Source organism: Dryobates pubescens, chromosome 35, assembly GCF_014839835.1.
Source record: "Dryobates pubescens isolate bDryPub1 chromosome 35, bDryPub1.pri, whole genome shotgun sequence".
NCBI lineage: Eukaryota > Metazoa > Chordata > Aves > Piciformes > Picidae > Dryobates > Dryobates pubescens.
The window spans coordinates 1704089-1723320 of NC_071646.1; the positions used below are offsets into that span (position 1 = coordinate 1704089).

Sequence of the window (19232 nt, forward strand, 5' to 3'; positions counted from 1 at the left end):
TCTGGTGGAACTGGGACCTGCTGAGCCCCAAAGTGGGGACCTGGAGAGCTTGATCAGCCCCAAAGCTGGGCAAGGGGAGGGCTGGGTGGAGGAAGCATGAAGCAAATCTTGCTCCCCATAAGAGCCATGGGGAAGTGGTGGTAGGTGTCTCACTGGTTCTGGGGGGCATGAAGAGGAGAGGTAGGGAGGGTCTCCTTCCCCTCTGCTCTGCCTTGGGGAGGCCACAGCTGCAGTGTTGTGTCCAGCTCTGGGCTCCCCTGGTCAAGAGGGACAGGGAACTGCTGGGGAGAGCCCAGGGGAGGCTACAGAGCTGCTGAGGGGCCTGGAGCAGCTCTGGGAAGAGCAAAGGCTGAGAGCCTGGAGAAGAGCAGCCCCAGAGGGGGGCCAGGGCTTGACAAGCCTTTAGGGGAGGAAATTGCTCCTCATGTCCAACTCCAGCCTCCTGTGGTGCAACTTGAGGCCATTTCCTCCTGCCCTGTCCTTTTTGCTCTCCTTTGAACCTGTGCTTAACCTCTGGGTTTATTAACAGCAAAATAAAAGGTGTGGGGGGTGGAAAATGAAGCCTGTGCAGTCCTCAGCAGGTCTGGGGGGGGCTCAGTGACCACTGCTTTGTGTTGTGTCTTGTAGCTGAGGATCCCCCTGCATGTGCTGCTGCTCTGCTCACCTTGAGGGACGTGACTGAGGTCCTGCTGCTGCCCTGGGCACCATGGTCATGCACAGAGCCCAGCTCCCCTGTGCAGCCATAGCCTTTGCTCTCTGCCTTCACCTCGCCAGCACCATTGAAGTCCCTCTGGATTGTAAGTACTGGAGGGCTGGGACCCCTCTGCTGGGAGGCCAGGCTGAGGGAGTTGGAGTTGTTCAGCCTGGAGAGGAGAAGGCTCCAGGGAAACCTTCTGGTGGCCTGAAGGGAAGCTGGGGACAGACATTTGAGCAGGGCCTGTTGGGGCAGGACAAGGTGGGGGGGGGAGGATGGTTTGAGACTAAAAGAGGGAGATGCAGAGTGGAGAGAAGGGAGAAATGTTTGACACTGAGGGTGGTGAGAGCCTGGCCCAGAGGGGAGGGAGCTGCCCCCCACTGCAGCTCAGGGGCTCTGAGCAACCTGCTGCAGCAGCAGCCCAGCACATGGGAAATGCAGCACTTGTTTGAATGCACTTTGAGAGCAGGGAGGGAGGGAGGTCACACTGAGAGCTGCTCAGCCACTGGGCTGGAAACCAGTTTCATAATGTCTTTGTGTCCCAGCTTCCTCCTGGAGCAGCTATTAATAATGATCAGTCTGCTGCTGCAGGGAATCTCTTCTGACAGAGCAAGGCACAGAGATCCTCCACAGCAGAGCAGCCAGAGACAAAGCTCCAGCTCTCTGCTGGGGTCTCCACCCAGGCTGTGAAGGGCCAGGCCAAGCTCTTGATGGGCAGAAATCTCTCCCCTCTGGGCTGTGCTGGCTGGAGCTGTGGCACCTCAGCTCAGCCCTGACTCTGAGCAGCAGCATGGGGAGGAGGAAAAAGAAATATGGAGGCAGTGGATTGAGGGTAGATATTGGAAAGGAGTGAGGAGGATGGGAGGGAAAGCTCTGATTCATGGAGGGGAATCAATATTTGTGGGACTTGAAAGCACTGGGAGCTGGTTCAGGGCTGCAGGCCCTGCCCTGCTCCACTTCACAGCTTAGAATCACAGAAGGGTTTGGGTTGGAAGGGACCTTAAAGATCACAGCATCCCAGGGTGGAAAGGCTTGGAAAGGACCTCTGGAGAGCATCCAATCCAAGGCCCCTGCCAGAGCAGGGGCACAGAGAGCAGGCTGCACAAGAGCAGGCTGCACAGGATGGTGGCCAGGTGGGTTTGGAATGATTCAAAAGGTCCACAGCCCCCTTGGGCAGCCTGCCCCAGGGCTCCACCACCCTCACAGTGAAGAAGTTCCTCCTCATGCAACTTCCTGTGCTCAAGTTTGTGCTCATTACCTCTTGTCCTGTTGCTGGGAACCACTGAGGGGGGGGGGGCAGGAAAAAGGGGTCCCAAAGATGATCTGGTGGCAGGGACACCTCAAAGCCTCACCCAGCCTGACTTGGAACACTTCCAGCCTTGGAGCCTCCAAAGTTCCTCTGTTCCCGTGGCTCAGCAGCCTCGTGGGGATGAATTTCTTCCTCATGTCTGATCTAAACCCAGCTCTTTCCCCAGCTGTGGATGCTAACATCTGCCTCCCTGTCACCCCACTGGGGCACTCCTGCTCCCAGCAGTGGGGGTATTTTCCCCCTGGTGCACACAGCTTGGTGATGGCAACCTGTAACACCCCAGAAGTTGTGTGGGGTTGCAGGTGGGGAGAAGGGAAGGGCTCAGCACACAGCTGCCTGCTGCTGGTCCTGCAGCCCTGCAGCAGGAGAGAAGCAATTTTGCTCCTTGAGGGTAACCTGACCTCAGAAAAGGAAGAGAAATGCTGACAGCTGCTGGAGAAAGGCTCAAGCAGCCTGCAGCAGCTCCTCAGCTCTCCTCTGAGTCTGAGCACCACTTAAAAAGCCACTCAGGGCTTTCTCAGGCACATAGTAACCTCTGGCCCAGCTGGGGCTCAGAGTAAGGTTGGCCATGGGGAAGAGGGGAACGTTTCTAACTCCTGCAGGTGACTCCCTGGACCATGGGGACCACCAGCACCACACCAAAGCCCTTCCAGGCAGCCTCTGCTCCCTTTTCTGGGGGGCCTAAACCCTTCTGCTGCCTCTCTAGCAGGACCCAGAGCAGCTTCTGCCCTGTGGACAGTCAGGAGGCAGCTCAGAGGAGAGGCTGCCTTGTGCCAGGGTTTGTGTGTGGTGTTTGCAGGGCCCGTGGGGGCTCTGCATGCCTGGATGGAGGTGTATTGGTTTGCTCCTCAATTAACCTTCTCTCTTTCCCTCATCATGCTTGCACTCTGGGAATCACAGCAAACATTCAGAGTGAATGTAAGTGTGCTCCTCACCCTCTGCATGGTCCAAAGAGGGCACCAGGGTTCCATCCTGAGCTGGGGGCTGTGCCAGCAGGGGGGGGAGCTGGAGGTGGTGGTCCTTGGCACACGGTGTGGGTCGGTGCATCACCCCCTGCAGAGCCAGGGCTGGCCAGAGCCAGGACAAACCACTCCTGCATGGCTGAGGGAGGCACAGGAGGTGCTGGAACAGCTTGGGAGGAGTCTGTGCTGCTTTCCCTGGAAGGGGTCTAGTGACACAGGCTGTCTCTTTGGGATGCAAATGCTGTTTCTGCAGGGGTTTGTAACTGCTAAGGCCACATCTCAGGGGGGGAGCAGACTCTTCTGCCTTGCATGGCCTCTGTGCCAAGCTCAGCTCCATGGGCTGGCAGGCAGCAGGGCTGGCTCTGTCCTCAGCACCACAGCTGTGCCCCTTTGGGGTAAAGCTGGCAGGGTTTGAGCCCCTTCCTGGCACTGGCAGTGCCTGCAAAGCTCTCACAGCAGCTCTTTCTCCTTGTCCCAGCCACAACCTTTCTCCTGGTGCTACACAGCCAGGATGGCTTTTGATCCAATTCATTCCACCCACCTGCAGCAGCAGGGAGATGGAAGTGTGACATCTCTTACTGAGACCAGGCTGCTGGGTGGGGAAAGGGCTTCCTGGCTCCAAAAGGGAGTCTGAGCACTGCCAGTGGTCCAAGCACCACCCCTGATGAGCAGCACCACCCCAGAAATGCTTCAACAGCACCACACCCCCCCGCCCCCCGAACTGCTGGAGCAGCATCCCCCCCACATCTGCTGGAGCAGCATCCCCCCCACATCTGCTGGAGCAGCATCCCCCCCAGCTGCTCACAACACCTCAGGTGTTGAAAGGCTTTAAACCACAAACTGCACACCCAGCCTGGGGGAGGAGCTGGAATCCCACCGAGATCTGCTGCAGGAGGGCAGAGAGGGGATTCCCCCTCCTCCCACCACCCTCCCCACGGCTTTCCCTTTGCCTTGCAGTGCCTCAGCCCCCCACAATCACCAAGCAGTCCGTGAAGGACTACATCGTCGACCCGAGGGATGACATCTTCATCGAATGTGAAGCCAAAGGGAACCCAGTTCCCACGTAAGTGCATCCCCAGCGCTCCTTGCCCTGGAGCTCTGCTGCTCCTTCGGGCTGGCTGCGGCGGAGCTGCCCTCAGCTCCAGCTGGTGCCTCGCACGGCACAGCCAAGGCTCCGGCCGGGGCGCTGCGGTCCCCGCTTACAAACCCAACCTCTCCCCTCCACGCTCGCAGCTTCTCCTGGACACGGAACGGGAAGTTCTTCAACGTGGCCAAGGACCCCAGGGTGTCGATGCGGCGGCGGTCGGGGACCTTGGTCATCGACTTCCACAGCGGGGGGCGGCCGGACGACTACGAGGGGGAGTACCAATGCTTCGCCCGCAACGACTACGGCACCGCCCTCTCCAGCAAGATCCACCTCCAGGTCTCCAGTGAGTAGCAGCAGCCCCCGGGCAGAGGAACTGACTGCGCTCAGTGAGGTCTTGCTAGCGGCCGAGGGAGCTGGGGGTGCTCAGCCCTGGAGAAGAGAAGGCTCTGGGGAGACCTCAGAGCTGCCTGCTGGTAGCTGAAGGGGGCTGCAAGAAGGCTGCAGAGGGACTGTGTGCAAAGGAACTCAACTATAGAAGGTGGGGAGGGAGTTTTTTAGGGGGGTTTCTGGCGATGGGGCAGAGGGGAGTGGGTTGAAAGTGGAAGAGGGGAGACTGAGACTGAGGATGAGGAAGAAATTCTTTGCAGTGAGGGTGGGGAGACACTGGGAGAGGTTGCCCAGGAAGCCTCCTCCCTGGAGGTGTTCAAGGCCAGGTTTTGCAGGGTCTTGAGCAGCCTGGGCTGGTGGGAGGTGTCCCTGCCCGTGGCAGGGGCTTGGAACTGGCTGATCTCGAAGGTGCCTTCCAGCCCAAACCATTCCATGTTGGGATATATCCAGCCACAGGACCAAGGTGAAGGCCTGGTGGTTGTGGGTACAGCTGAGGGGGGAACTCTCCACCTGGGTGCAGGGGAGCCTTGCACACATAGAAATGAGGTTTGCTTTGAGGCTGCTCCATGGAAACCAGGCCAGGTCCACCGGGAAGGGCTCAGCACCCTCCCTCCCTCCCTCACGCGGTGCCTTTCCTTCCCGTGGCAGAGTCTCCCCTGTGGCCCAAGGAGAAGGTGGATGTGATTGAGGTGGATGAAGGTGCTCCACTCAGCCTCCAATGCAACCCACCCCCCGGCCTGCCCCCTCCTGTCATCTTCTGGATGAGCAGCTGTGAGTGGGGGGAACCTCCCTAAGCTCCCTGTGTTTGGGCTTGGTGCTGCTAGCTCAGAGCTTGGAGGCAGCCAGGTGTGGCCTGGGAGGGTCTGACCTGCTCTGGGTGTCTGACCTCCTCTGCAGCCATGGAGCCCATCCAGCAGGACAAACGTGTGTCCCAGGGCCAGAATGGGGACCTCTACTTCTCCAATGTCATCCTGCAGGATGCTCAGACCGACTACAGCTGCAATGCACGCTTCCACTTCACCCACACCATCCAGCAGAAGAACCCCTACACCCTCAAGGTGAAAACCAGTAAGTGTCATGCTGGGCACTCAGGAGGGGTCTCCCCTGGCCTCTCCTGGGCAGGGTTTTCCTCCCAGACGTCTTCTTTCTGCCCTTGACAGCACTGAGACCACCCAGGGAAAAGGGGCTGCTTCCCCTCCTGGTGTTTAGGGCAGCACAAGGACCGGTTTGGGTGAGGAATGGTGGTCCTTGGATGGCCACCCTGGCAGGGAGAGGTGGCTGGTTTGCCTCCAGCAGCATGGAGAGGGCATTCTGCCCCTTCAGTCTGAGGCCCCACCTCAAATCCTGCCTCCAGCTCTGCTGTCCCCAGCATGAGAAGGACACAGAGCTGCTGGAGTGAGTCCAGAGGGGGCCACAAAGATGATCCAAGGGCTGGAGCAGCTCTGCTGTGAGGCCATGCTGAGGGAGCTGGGGGTGTCCAGCCTGCTGTTTAGCTTCTCTCTGGGACATGGAGGGCCTGAGCTGTTGGGGTCTGAGCATGTCCAGGTGGCACATGCTTGGGATGGCCAACAGCCTCGGTGCCACCACAGGGCAGAGCATCCTCCTGGGGGGAGAGGAGGAGCTCCTGTGTGGCTCTTTTCCCATCCAGCTGAACTCAGTGGCTCTGAGATTGTCAAGCTCTGGAGAAAACAAGGGAGAAAACCTGGAGCATTTCTCTGCAGGCAGCTGCAGCCCCTCCTGCTGCAGGCAGCTGCAGCCCCTCCTGCTGCAGGCAGCTGCAGCCCCTCCTGCTGCAGGCAGCTTGCAGCCCCCTCTGCTGCAGGCAGCTTGCAGCCACCACAGCCTCTTGCTCCTGGGCTTCCCCACGATCCTGGACCCTCTCTGAAGCTTTCCTTGGCAGCATCTGCTGCGTTCATCAGAGGCAGACACCACCCCATGAGCCCCCAGAGACCCTTCCTGCTTAAAGAGCCCAGGCTCTGGTTGCTCCTCTGTGAGGACACAGAACACTCTTCATGCCTACAGTGCTCAGAGGAGAGCAGCTTGGCTGTGGCTCAGGATGTTCAATCATCTCAGCCTGAAGCCATCAGCCCTGGGTGTCCTTACAGACCTCCCCCAGCTGCATGGGCTTGCCATGGCCTGGGTGCAAGGGGGGACAGATGTGCTGGCTTGGAGGGGGGTGATGCACCCCTGCAGAGAGCTTCTGTGGTGTTCTGGTGGCCCTTGGGTACCTGCTGGGCTCTCTTGGCCCCAGGGCACAGAGATCTGGTGTGTGGCTGAGGACTTGAGGCTCAGAGCAGCAGCTCTGTGGTAGCCAACACAGCTTCCTGCATCCCCTGCTGGGTAGGTGACAGCAGCTGGGCATGGGGCTGCAGCACCTCTGCTGTGAGCACAGGCTGAGGGAGCTGGGGGTGTTCAGCATGGAGAAGGCTCCAGGGGGACCTCAGAGCTGCCTGCCAGGACCTGAAGGGATCCTCCAGGAAGGCTGCAGAAGGACTTTTCCTGAGGGTGTCTGGAGACAGGCCAAGGGGGAAGGGTTTGAAGCTGAGGCAGAGCAGGGTTAGAGTGGAGCTGAGGAAGAAGCTGTGCAGGTGGTGAGGCTCTGGAAGGGGTTGCCCAGGCAGGCTGTGGCTGCCTCCTCCCTGGAGGTGTTCAAGTCCAGGCTGGGTGAGGCCTTGGGTAACCAAATCTCGTTGAGAGGTGACCCTGCCCAGGTTGGAGCAGATGACCTCCGAAGTCCCTCCCAACCTGAGCCATTCTTTGCCACCTCCCAGCGGGAACCAGGTGTCCTCAGGCACTGAGAGAGTGTTTGGGGTCAGGCTGTGAGCTGGGGAAGGCAGCTCCCCCAGCAGCTGCTGGTCAGCATGGAGCATCCCACCCTCCTCCAGGACTCCTGGTGGCCATTCCCCTTCTCTTTCAAGCAGAGGGGATGTGTGGGGGTGGTGGTTGTCGGTAACCAAGAGCAGCCTGGTATTGAGGAGCCGGTGGTTTGCACCTATCGCAATCAGCTTTAATTACCGTGTAATTAGCAGGGGTTTTACAGCCAATTATGCTTCTAGAGCCTCATTCTGATGACTGTCTTTATTTGTTCACCTTTGCCATCCCTCTCTGCATCACTGCTGCTGCTGCCTGGCTGTGGCCAACCTCTCTGCTTTACCTTCGGCAAAAAGGAGCCAGAACCTCCTTGCTGTCTACAGCTCCCGAAAGGAGGTCGGAGTGGGGTGGGGGCTGGGCTCTTCTCCCCGTGTCAGGTGATAGAAGGAGAAGAAATGCCCTGAAATTGTGCCAGGGGAAGGTTAGGTTGGAGATGAGGAAGAATTTCTGTGCTGCAAGAGTGGTCAGGGACTGGAGGAGGCTGCCCAGGGAGGTGGTGGAGTCCCCATCCCTGGAGGGCTTCAAGGAACCTGTGGCCATGGCACTTGGGGCCAGGGTTTGGTGGCCATGGTGGGGTTGGGCTGCTGCTTGGACTGGATGATCCTCGAGGTCTTTTCCAACCCAAACAATTCCCTGATTCCATTTGTCCCTCCTGGTTATGAAACAGAGAGAAGAGCTTTTTTCTCCTCCGGATGGCACTGCTTTCCCCCCAAAGATCCTCCTGCCCTTCCACCCCCAAGACAAATCCCTCCAAGGAAACATTTCTGATGCTCTCCTCAGACCTTTTTGTTGTCCTCCCATCACGTAGGAGGACTCCAGCCCTCCTGCCCCTCTCCCTTTGTGTTCTTTGTCCTGGAAGGCAGCTGTGCTCAGAGTGCTTTTGTAGCCCTGCTGTCCCCCCCGTCCTCGTTGCTTTTGTGTTTCAGGAGGTCATTTTGTTTTCTGTGTCGTCCTCCCCCCCCTTCTTTGCCTGCTTTGTGGCCCTGGATCTGCTCACGGTCTTTTGTTTATTGCAGAGAAGCCCCATAACGAAACGTCCTTACGAAATCACACTGCCATGTACAGTGGTGAGTCAAGCCCGGCGCCTGGAGACCTTCCCCACTTAACCCCCTGCTGCCTAACCCAACTCATCTCCGCTAACTGGGCAGCTCCTCTGCGCCCAACCCCCACACCCCCCCTCTCTTCTCGTCCCCCTCCCCCCTTTGTGGGCTCACGGCCTCGACTTTGCACGGCTGGGTGGGACAGGATGAGCCGAACAGCCGCCACGGAGCCCCCCCGGGGGGCCTAGACCGGTTGAGGGTTGAGCTGATCAGGTGGAGATGCAGAGAGGTGTTTGGGTCAGTAGGATCCAGGCTGCAGGGCTGTGAGCCCAGCTTGCTCCTCACCAAAGGCTCGTGGTCTAAGGACCTCTCTTCCTCGTCCTCCTCCTCTCTGTCTGCAGAAAACAGCTGGCTGAAGATGAGCCAGGGGGTGCCCAGGTGGCCAAGAAAGGCCACCAGCATCCTGGCTTGGATCAGCAATGGTGTGGCCAGCAGGAGCAGGGCAGGGATTGTGCCCCTGTGCTTGGCACTGGTGAGGCCACAGCTTGAGGACTTGGGTCAGTCTGGGCTCCTCACTCCAAGAAGGACATTGAGGGGATGGAGCAGGTCTCAGAGGAAGGCAACAAAGCTGGGGAAGGGTCTGGAGAACAGGGCTGGGGAGGAGCAGCTGAGGGAGCTGGAGAAAAGGAGGCTGAGAGACCTCATTGCTCTCTGCAGCTCCCTGAGAGGAGGCTGCAGCCAGGTGGGGGTTGACAGGAGGAAAGGAAATGGCCTCAGGTTGCCCCAGGGGAGCTTTAGGTTGGACATTAGAAGAAACTTCTTTGCTGCCAGGCTTCTCAAACACTGCACCAGGCTGCCCAGGGAGGTGGTTGAATGCCCATGCCTGGAGCTGTTGCAAAGACAGAGATGTGGTGCTGAGGGATGTGACTCAGCCTCACTGCCCCATGGCCAGGCAGGATTTGCTCTCTGCCTTTCTTGCTGCCTATGGGACCAGGGCTGTGTCAGCAGGATGGGGACAGCCCCAGCCATGCCCTGTGCTGGTCCCCATTGTCTCATCCTGCTCAGCCATTGTCTCATCCTCCCCCAGCCAGTGCCACAGGTTTGTTTGTGCCTCACAGGAGCCAGGGCACATTTTCTTCCTCCATGGGGGCTTCTGGGGACAAGGAGGACTTCTGTCAGCTAAGAGCAAGAGAGTTGGAGCTTGAGAACAGGAGGCTGTGCCAGGCAAGGGCACTGGGTTCAGTGTCCCTGGCCAGAGCCCTCCCCATGCCAGCAGGCAGCCTGGGCATCCCTTCCCTGCTGGGGGCACTGGGGTGTTGGCATCTCACCATCAGCCAGGAGCAGGAGGTTTCTGAGGGTGCTGGAGAGCTGGAGAAGGCTCAGCAGAGGAAGAAGCCTTGCAGGAAGGGCTGGTGGCAGCACATGGGCTGGGAGTAGTCTGAAAGGATGTGCAGAAGTGGCTGGGAGAGGGATCTCCTGCAAAAGGAACTCTGGGAATGGCATCAGCTGCATCCTGTGGCACTGGGAGGTGAGCAAGGGGAGATGCCTCCCTCTCAGGGCCAGGGACCAAAGAGAAGCCCAGTGGGGAGCTCTCCTGGACAGTTATCCTGCACCTCAGCAGCACAAAGGATGTCTGCCTCTCCAGGAGGATGCCTCCATGCTCTCTGGGCACCACTTTGGTGGTGCAGGAACCACTGGGCACCACTTTGGTGGGTCCAGCAGGAAGGTCTCTGTGGTGGTCTTGGGCTTCTTGATCCCCTGCTGCATGCCTTTGGTCAGGGGAAAGGGAAGCTGGAGTCACTTGGCTAGGAAAATGAGATCTTGGCTGCACAGTCTCATGGCTTACTCCAGATCCCTGCTGAGAGGGGCTCAGGATAAAGCTGCTGCTGGCACTGGAGGGGCTCTTTGCACTTAACACCACCCTGGAACACTTTGTGGGGGCCACTGGATGCAACCCTCCCCCTTGTGCAAATCTAAGCTCCAAGGCAGCAATTCCTGAATGAACTGCTGAATCAAAACCTCTTCTCCTCCCCAGCTGCAGAGTAGTGCTGGAGCTTCACTGCAAGAGTGCTCAGGGTTTGAATCAGGCTGCCCAGGGAGGTGGTGGAGTCACCACCCCTGTGGCCATGGCCCTTTGGGCCATGGTTTGGTGGCCATGGTGGGGCTGGCTTGATGCTTGGACTTGCTGTCCTTGGAGGTGTTTTCCAGCCCAAACTACTCCATCATTCCATGATCTCCTCCCTGCAAAGCCTCCTTGCCCAGGCCAGCTGTCTGGAGCTGTGAAGGACCTCAATGGATCTGGAAGGATTCATTTGGTCTTTGAAGAGCAGAAGTTTCTCACCTTGTTTTTGAGGCAGAAATGGAGGTCTGGCTTTCTGGCTTGGCTTGGTTGGGTTTTATTCCCCCCCCCCCCCCCCCCCCCCCCATTTCTTTCCCTTGTTTTCCCTTTGGCAGCCCTGGGAAGATGTTTGAAGGCTGTGCAGGAGGTGGACAGATGGGATGTGTGTGCTTATCCCCTGCTCCCATTGCTGCCCTCCAGGGAGAAGCAGGAGCTTGAATGCCAGCAGCTCAGGCCTGGGCTGGAGGGGTGGTTGGCTCCTGGATAACCTTGGTCACAGCTGAACAGCTCCAGCTCCATGGGGGCTGGGACAGCAGCACCAGCACCTTGGAAGCAGAGGCTATTTCTGAGCAGGAATAAATAGCCATGGGATTTATCTTCCCAGCTCTGTCTGGGATGAGTAAGACACTTGGAGGGCTCACAGCTTGCAGCTGGAGCTGCTGGAGCAGCACCTCTGCCTTGAGAGAGTTTTCTCTTTCCCCTCCCTGGTATAAATAGCAAAATACTTCTCAGGAGTGCTGTGCTAAGGCAAAGCCAACAGCAGCAACAGCAAAAAGGTTCTCAGCTCTGCAGTGCTGTTGTTGGGTTGGTAAACAAGTGGGAAGGTTACTAATCCCTCTCCCTTATGTTTTAATTGTCATCATTAACCTGTGGCTGGTAAAATCTGGCTTGCACTGCTGCTTCTCTCCTCTTCTTACACCCCTGAGCAGAAGGGTTCAGTGAGGGAGGGAACTGCAGCCTGCTGTTAGCCAGCAGGGGCTAATGAAAGCCAATGTTGGCTTCCAAACCAGTCTCCCACCCCAGGAGAAGGGAGGAGCTCCTGAGCCTGGCCAGAGCTGGGGGAGCTGCTGATCAATATTGGCTTTAAACCCAACCAATGGCTCTGCCACCCCCCCCAGCAGAGCCCCAGCGTGGCCTGAGGGCTCTCAGCAGGGGCTGGGTCCTCTCCAGAGGTGGGCAAGCAGCCTGTGGAGGACTGAGCCTTCAGCTTGAGGTCAGGATTTGCCTGCCCTGGTAATCAATTAATCAAGTAATTGACTAACCTGTGCCCAGCATGTGTGGGGGGGAGTCTGGGGGGGTGGTGGTGGTGGGGGACCATGGATCCAGGTGTGGAGTTGTTTCAAGGGGCTGGGGGAACTCCTGGGGCTGGGATAACTCCTGGGGCTGGGGGAACTCCTGGGGCTGGGTTCTTTTCCCCTGGGGACAGAGTTTCCCCAGGCTTTCCCTGCTGAGGGCTGGTGGCAGCTCCATGGACAGCCCTTGAACTCCTTCCCATCCCTCTTCCCAGCCCCTTTAGCCCTGCCAGAGCTCAGGTGGAGGCTTCCCAATGAGACATGGGCATCTCCACAAGCCACTGCCTCCTGCTGAGCAAGCAAAGCTCTGGGGGCTTGGTCTGCACCCCCAGACCCCACCAGGATGGCTTCCCTCCATGGCTCCAGTATTTGTGGTGACCCTGTGCCAGCCCTGGCCCCATTCTGTCCCCTTCCCTAATCTCATAACCTCCATCCCTGCTACTGCTGCTTTCAAGCCCATCTCATCCTGGTTTGTCCTCACTGACTGAGGTCTGGGTTATGAAATTCCACTTGTCAATGGAATTTATCCCACTAATAATTCTCTCACCCCCCCTCTACAAAGAGACCTTTGCTGTGTGTGTCTGGAGAGAGCTGTCCTGTGTCTTGCCCTGGTTTCTCCTCTTGAGCTGTCCTGTCCAGTCCTCATCATTGTCATTTTTGGTGGCTGAGTTGTTCCTCTCCAAAGGGCTCTCTCCTCCCAGGCCCTGCAGCTCCCAGGCAGGGTGGGAAACCTCCTTGGTGCTGCCCAAAGCAGCTCTTGGGTCCTCCATGCTTTGGAGATCTCTGTGGCAAAGCAGCTCAGCTGTCCAAGCAAACCCTTCCTGTGCCCATTTGCCCTTCACTGCATGTTCTGTCCATCAATACTTCCATGTCTCACCTGATCTCAGCCCAGCTCTCCGTGCCAGGGGCAGGGCTGGGCAGGAGAGGTGCTGTCCTGGTGGGAGCTGCTGCTGTGGCACCAGGCACCATCCCCATGGCTCAGCTCCCTCTGCCCTTGTGCTGCTTCTTTCCCTCCCTGTCTGCCAAACAACCTCTCTACTTCAAACACAAACTACCTTGAGCCCTTCTCTCCTTTCCAGGTCCATTTCTGGGTGAGGTCAGCAGCCCAAGCTGCTGCTCAGGAATTTGACAGCTTCTCCCCTACCCCCCCAAAAAAAACAACCCCAAACACCCAACCCCCCAAGGTGGACCTCTGGCCCTGCCTGTGCTGCAGCAGCAAAGGAGAGTGTAAAAGCACTTTTTGTTTTGTTCTTGTTTTCTCTCCTGCTGATTTCAGCCCGAGGGATCTCGGAGACCACTCCCAGCTTCATGTTTCCCTACGGGACCTCCAGCAGCCAGATGGTGCTCAGAGGGGTGGACCTCCTGCTGGAGTGCATCGCTTCAGGAGTGTATGTACCACCCCCCAGCTGCGGGAGATGGGGAGGGGGTGGCCCCCAGGGTGCTGAGTCACCAGGGGAAGTGGCTCTGCCTAGGCAAAGGGATCCTTCCCTTCCTCTTAAGGGCTGTTAATCGCCCAGCATCACCTGCCTGGGGCCCAAGAGCCTGGAGCAAACAGGAGAGATGAGTTTTGCAGCCCTGCTCAGAGCAGATTCCTGCTGCCTGAGGATGATCCTCCACTGGTTTGTCCTTAGAGCTCTTTGTGACCCTCCTGGGTGCTCCTCTGGGGGTAACCTTTGCGGTGCATGCGTTGACCAAAGCATCCCTGGGCTTGTGGCCACACTCCCAGCGGTGCTGCCAGGCCTGCAGTCTGCATCCCCAAGCACCAGGGTGGAGATGGAGCCTGCTCCTCCATCACCTGATGATGCTCAGGGTCCTGGTTTTAGGGGCTGTGGGAGGAAGGAGGGTGGCCCAGCAGCTGGATCAAGCCTTCTCCATGCTTCTGAGTGGTTCCAAGTGCCAGGACCATCCTTTCCCCCGCTCCCCCCTCGCTTCTTTAGCAGTCATTTTAGCTCAGTCTTGCAACCCCCCCAGCTCTGACCTCCTCCCCTTCTCCTTAGCCCAGCACCAGACATCATGTGGTACAAGAAAGGAGGAGAGCTGCCAGCAGGCAAAACCAAGCTGGAGAACTTCAACAAGGCTCTTCGCATCTCCAACGTCTCGGAGGAGGACTCCGGGGAGTACTTCTGCCTGGCCTCCAACAAGATGGGCAGCATCCGGCACACGATCTCGGTGAGAGTGAAGGGTACGTCACCTTGGCCTTGCCTCTCTTCTACCTTCCCAGCCAGCAGCTGAGGGCACACAGCCACAGGACTCTCAGGCTTGGAAGGGACCTCGAGGCTCAGCCAGCTCCAACCCCCCTGCCATGGGCAGGGACACCTCACACCGCAGCAGGTTGCTCACAGCCACCTCCAGCCTGGCTGCAAACACCTCCAGAGATGAGGCTGCCACCACCTCCCTGGGCAGCCTGTGCCAGGCTCTCACCACCCTCATGGGCAACAACTTCTTCCTAGCATCCAATCTGAATCTCCCTACTTCTAGTTTTGCTCCATCCCCCCCAGCCCTATCCCTCCCTGACACCCTCAGAAGTCCCTCCCCAGCTTTCTTGGAGCCCCCTGCAGACACTGGAAGGCCACAATGAGGTCTCCTGGGAGCCTTCTCCTCTCCAGCCTGCACAACCCCAGCTCCCTCAGTCTGTGCTCACAGCAGAGCAGCTCCAGCCCTCTGCTCATCCTCCTGGCCTTTCTCTGGACACTTTCCAGCACCTCCAGATCCTTCATGTATCAGAGGCTCCAGAACTGGATGCAGTGCTCCAGGTGTGGTCTCAGCAGAGCAGAGGAGCAGAATCCCCTCCCTGGCCCTGCTGGCTATGCCTCAGGGATGAGGCTTCCACCACCTCCCTGGGCAACCTGTCCCATTGTCTCACCACCCTTCCTGTGCAGAGCTTCCTCCTGGTGTCCAATCTCTCCTGCTCTGGTTTCAAACCCTTTTCCCTCATCCTGTCACTCCATGACCTTCTAAAGAGCCCCTCCCCAGCCTTCCTGTGGGTCCCCTTCAGACCCTGAACTGTAGCTCTGTAGCTGAGGGCAGAGAATCACAGAATTGTTAGGGTTGGAAGGGACCTCAAGATCATCTGGTTCCAACCCCTCTGCCATGGGCAGGGACACCTCACACTGGAGCAGGATGGTGTTCCCTAGAATGGTTTGGGTTGGAAGGGACCTTTAAAGGTCATCTAGTCCAGGCCCCCCCAGTGTTTGTCTTGCCTTAGCTCAGGAGGGAGCTGTGGAGAGGGGCTGGATGAGGCCCTGCTGCTGTGTTTGTGACTGGTGCTTTGGTGTGTCTTTAAAGCTGCTCCATACTGGTTGGATGAACCCCAAAACCTCATTCTGGCCCCTGGGGAGGATGGCAGGCTGGTGTGTCGAGCCAATGGGAACCCCAAGCCTTCCATCCAGTGGCTGGTGAATGGTGAGCCCATAGAAGGTGAGTAAGAGTCTTGCACCTCCTTTACAAAGCACCTAGCCAAGGGTCTGAAGGCTGACCAGGAGAGCCAGAGCTGCTGCTGAGGTGCCTGACACCTGGCTGAGGAGGAGGTGTGAGGTACAGCATCGCAGCACATGAACCCCCTGCAGCTCTGGGACAAGGTTGATTGAACCTCAGAGTCCCAGCATGGTGAGGGTTGGAAGGGACCTCAGGGGATCATCCTCATCTCTGGGGACAAGGAGTGCTTTTGCCAGCTAAAGGCAGGAGAGCTGGAGTGTCAGGAGGGTGTCCAAGCCCCTGCTGCAGCAGGGCATCCACAGCAGCTTGCCCAGGAGCACAATGGCCAGGAGGGGTTGGAAGCTCTGCAGAGAGACTCCACAACCTCTCTGGGCAGCCTGCTGCAGGCCTCCAGCAGCCTCACACCAAACAACTTCAGATGGAACCTCCTGGGTGCCAGTTAGTGCCCATTGCCCCTGGTCCTGTCCCTGGGCACCACTGAGCCCCCCCTGCTTGCCCCCCACCTTCAGCTCTTGCTGAGCATTGCTCAGCTCCCCTCTGGGGCTGCTCTTTGCCAGGCTCAACACCCCCCCAGGGCTCAGCCTCTCCTCACAGAGCTGCTCCAGGCCCCTCAGCATCTTTGCAGCCTCCCCTGGACTCTCCCCAGTAGTTCCCTGTCCCTCTTGAACTGGGGAGCCCAGAACTGGACCCAGTGCTCCACCTGTGGCCCAGGGCAGGGCGGAGGGGCAGGAGAGCCTCGCACGCAAGCTGACCGCTGCCGGCTGGGCTGAGCCAGGGAGGTGAGCAGTGAGAGGCTGGTGGGTTTGCATTGCAGGTCTGATGAGTGCTCTCTCTCTCTTTGTGAAGCTTCTCCCCCCAACCCCAGCAGGGAGGTGGCTGGGGACACCATCGTGTTCCGGGACACGCAGATCGGCAGCAGTGCTGTGTACCAGTGCAACGCCTCCAACGAGCACGGCTACCTCCTGGCCAACGCCTTTGTCAGTGTCCTGGGTGAGTGCCTCTGGGAGGGACAGCACACAACACAACCACAGAAGCAAGAAGCTTGGAAAAGACCTCAGAGATCATCAAGTCCAAGCTGGCACCCAACACCTCCTGACTAACTAACCCATGGCTCCAAGGGCCACGTCCGATCCCCTCTTCAACACCTCCAGGGATGGGGACTCCACCACCTCCCTGGGCAGCACATTCCAATAGCCAACAACTCTCTCTGGGAAGAACTTTCTCCTCACCTCCAGCCTAAACCTCCCCTGGCACAGCTTGAGACTGTGTCCTCTTGTTCTGGTGCTGCTTGCCTGGGAGAAGAGCCCAACCCCCACCTAGCTCCAACCTCCCTTCAGGGAGCTGGAGAGAGCAAGAAGGTCTCCCCTGAGCCTCCTCTTCTGCAGGCTAAGCAACCCCAGCTCCCTCAGCCTCTCCTCCCAGGGCTGTGCTCCAGACCCCTCCCCAGCCTCATTGCCCTTCTTTGGACACCTTCAGGAGTCTCAATGTCCTTCTTAAACTGAAAGGCCCAGAACTGGACACAGGACTCAGATCCAGATGAAAACAAACCCCACAGACTGATTTTCTCCCAGCTCCCTCAGCCTCTCCTCTCAGGGCATCCTCCAGTCAAGCTTTAGCACACTATCACAGTACCTCAGAGGTTGGAAGGGACCTCCAGAGATCACCCCCCTGCCAAAGAAGGGTCAGCCAGGGTAGTCCACACAGGAATGCATCCAGGTAGGGGTTGGGAGGTTGTAGCCAGGTGGGGGTTGGTCTCTTCTCCCAGGCAACCAGCAGCAGAACAAGAGGACACAGTCTCAAGCTGTGCCAGGGGAGGTTTAGGCTGGAGGTGAGGAAGAAATTCTTCTCAGAGAGAGAGATTGGCCACTGAGATGTGCTGCCCAGGGAGGTGGTGGAGTCCCCATCCCTGGAGGTGTTTAGGAAGAGCCTGGTGCCATGGTTTGGTTGAGGTTGTGGCTGCCTCCTCCCTGGCTGGATGAGACCTTGAGCAGCTGAGTCTAGCTGAGAGCTGTCCCTGCCCATGGTGGGGAGCTTGGAGCAGATATCTCTGAGGTCCCTTCCATGATTCTATGGAACACAGGATCACTAAGGTTGGATCATCAGGGCCAACCATCAACCCAACCCCACCATGGCCACCAAGCCACAGCCCCCCTGGTGCCATGGCCACGCTTGTTGTGAGCACCTCCAGGGTGTTCCACCACCTCCCTGGGAGCAGAAAGAGCTTTCCAAGGAAGAGTTGGTAAAAGAGAAGGGAGGGTGGGTGAGAAGCCTGCAGTGGTCTGCACCCTGCCTCACCACCTGTGGTGTTTTGCTGCTTGCAGATGTGCCCCCACGGATCCTGGCCCCCCGCAATCAGCTGATCAAGGTGATCCAGAACAACAGGACCCTCCTGGACTGCCCCTTCTTTGGCTCCCCCATCCCCACCTTGAGATGGTAAGAGCTGCAAGCAGGTCCTCTGGCGGGCCAGGAGGGTGGGGAGGGAGAGCTTTGCAGCTCTTCCATCCCCTTACCATAGCACTTGGTGGTGTTGTGAGGTTTAAGAACGGCCAGGGGAACACTCTGGACGGAGGCAACTACAGAGCCCACGAGAACGGCAGCCTGGAGATGAGCATGGCCCGGAAGGAGGACCAGGGCATCTACACCTGTGTGGCCACCAACATCCTGGGCAAAGCAGAGGCCCAGGTTCGCCTGGAGGTCAAAGGTAGGGGCCACAGAGGGCTCTGGCTCTCAGGGATCTTGTGGAGCTTGCCAGAAATAAGGAGGTTGAGGGAGGGCTGGCTGCGGGTTCCAGCAGCCTGCCAGCAGGGCAGGAGCTGTGTCATAGTATCATAGAGTCAGTCAGGGTTGGAAGGGACCACAAGGATCAGCCAGCTCCAACCCCCCAGCCATGGGCAGGGACACCCCACACTAGATCAGCCTGGCCAGAGCCTCATCCAGCCTGGGCTGGGGCCTCAACCACCTCCCTGGACAGCCCATTCCAGGGCTTCACCACTCTCATGGGGAAGAACTTCCTCCTCACATCCAGCCTGAATCTCCCCACCCCCAGCTTCATTCCATTCCCCCTGGTCCTATCACTACCTGAGAGCCTGAGCAGTCCCTCCCCAGCCTTCTTGGAGCCCCCTTCAGGTACTGGAAAGCCACAATGAGGTCACCTCAGAGCCTTTTCTTCTCCAGACTGAACAGGGAATGTGTGTCCTGGGCAGGGGAATGCCTGTCCTGCCCAGGGAATGTGTGTCCTGTCACAGAACCATCAAGGTTGGATAAAACCTCTCAAATCAAGTCCAACCATCAGCCCAACACCACCAGGGCCACTGAACCATGTCCCCAAGTGCCATGGCCACACATGGAACACCTCCAGGGATGGGGACTCCACCAGGTCCCTGGCCATGATAGAAATTCCCTTTCAATGCTGGGAAAAGGCCAAGGCTGGGGATGTAGTGAGGGTGCAGGAGGGCTTGTGGGGGATGTTGGGCTGTGAGGTGCCATTAGCAATGCAGAAAGGAGCACAAAGTGCTCCTCAGGGTTAACTGAATGCAATAAAACATCTTCCAAGTCAAGTCTCCTGTGGGGCTTTCCTTGGTCAGCAGAACTGGTTGCTGACACAGAAGGCTGGGGAGATTTTTCAGGGGTCAGCAGGAATTAATGGCTTGGTAAATTAATTGATTTGAGAGCTTCAGTATCAGAGGCAGTTCCCTACAGCAGGCTGGACAGACAGGGACACCTGTGGGAGTCCTTCCCCAGCAAGGTTGCTCTTCACTGAGCTCCTGAGCTGTGACCTATCAGATTCACAGAATCCTCCAGTGGCTCTCAGGTTGGAAGGGACCTCAGAGGTCATCTCCTCCAACCTCCCCACCATGGGCAGGGACTCCTCTCAGCTACACTCAACTCACCCAGCCTGGCCTTGAACACCCCCAGGCAGGAGGCAGCCACAGCCTCCCTGGGCAGTCTGTGCCAGAGCCTCAGCACCCTTGACTGCAGAACTTCTTCCTCAGCTCCACTCTCACCCTGCTCTGCCTCAGCTTCAGACCATTCCCCC

At 58.2% G+C, this 19232-nt stretch overlaps 1 protein-coding gene across 18 annotated transcripts in view; it reads left to right on the plus strand.

Moving 5' to 3' along the window:
* The first annotated feature begins 632 nt into the window (after positions 1–632).
* NFASC (neurofascin) overlaps positions 633–19232 on the plus strand; it is a 63609-nt gene continuing 45009 nt past the window's right edge. For 12 of the 18 annotated variants that reach the window (XR_008463015.1, XM_054176241.1, XM_054176244.1 and 9 more), the window contains exons 1-12: positions 633–797; positions 2904–2921; positions 3923–4028; positions 4199–4395; positions 5088–5210; positions 5337–5507; positions 13038–13149; positions 13759–13943; positions 15047–15178; positions 16043–16186; positions 17518–17629; positions 17731–17897. Coding sequence is in view for 17 of the 18 variants with exons in the window: in XM_054176241.1 (XP_054032216.1) it covers positions 707–797; positions 2904–2921; positions 3923–4028; positions 4199–4395; positions 5088–5210; positions 5337–5507; positions 13038–13149; positions 13759–13943; positions 15047–15178; positions 16043–16186; positions 17518–17629; positions 17731–17897 (1558 nt within the window). In the remaining variant the exon portion in view is untranslated. Of the gene's footprint in view, positions 798–2903; positions 2922–3922; positions 4029–4198; positions 4396–5087; positions 5211–5336; positions 5508–8326; positions 8378–13037; positions 13150–13758; positions 13944–15046; positions 15179–16042; positions 16187–17517; positions 17630–17730; positions 17898–19232 lie in introns of those variants that run through there. The other 6 variants (XM_054176257.1, XM_054176256.1, XM_054176254.1 and 3 more) reach the window with 3 other exon arrangements.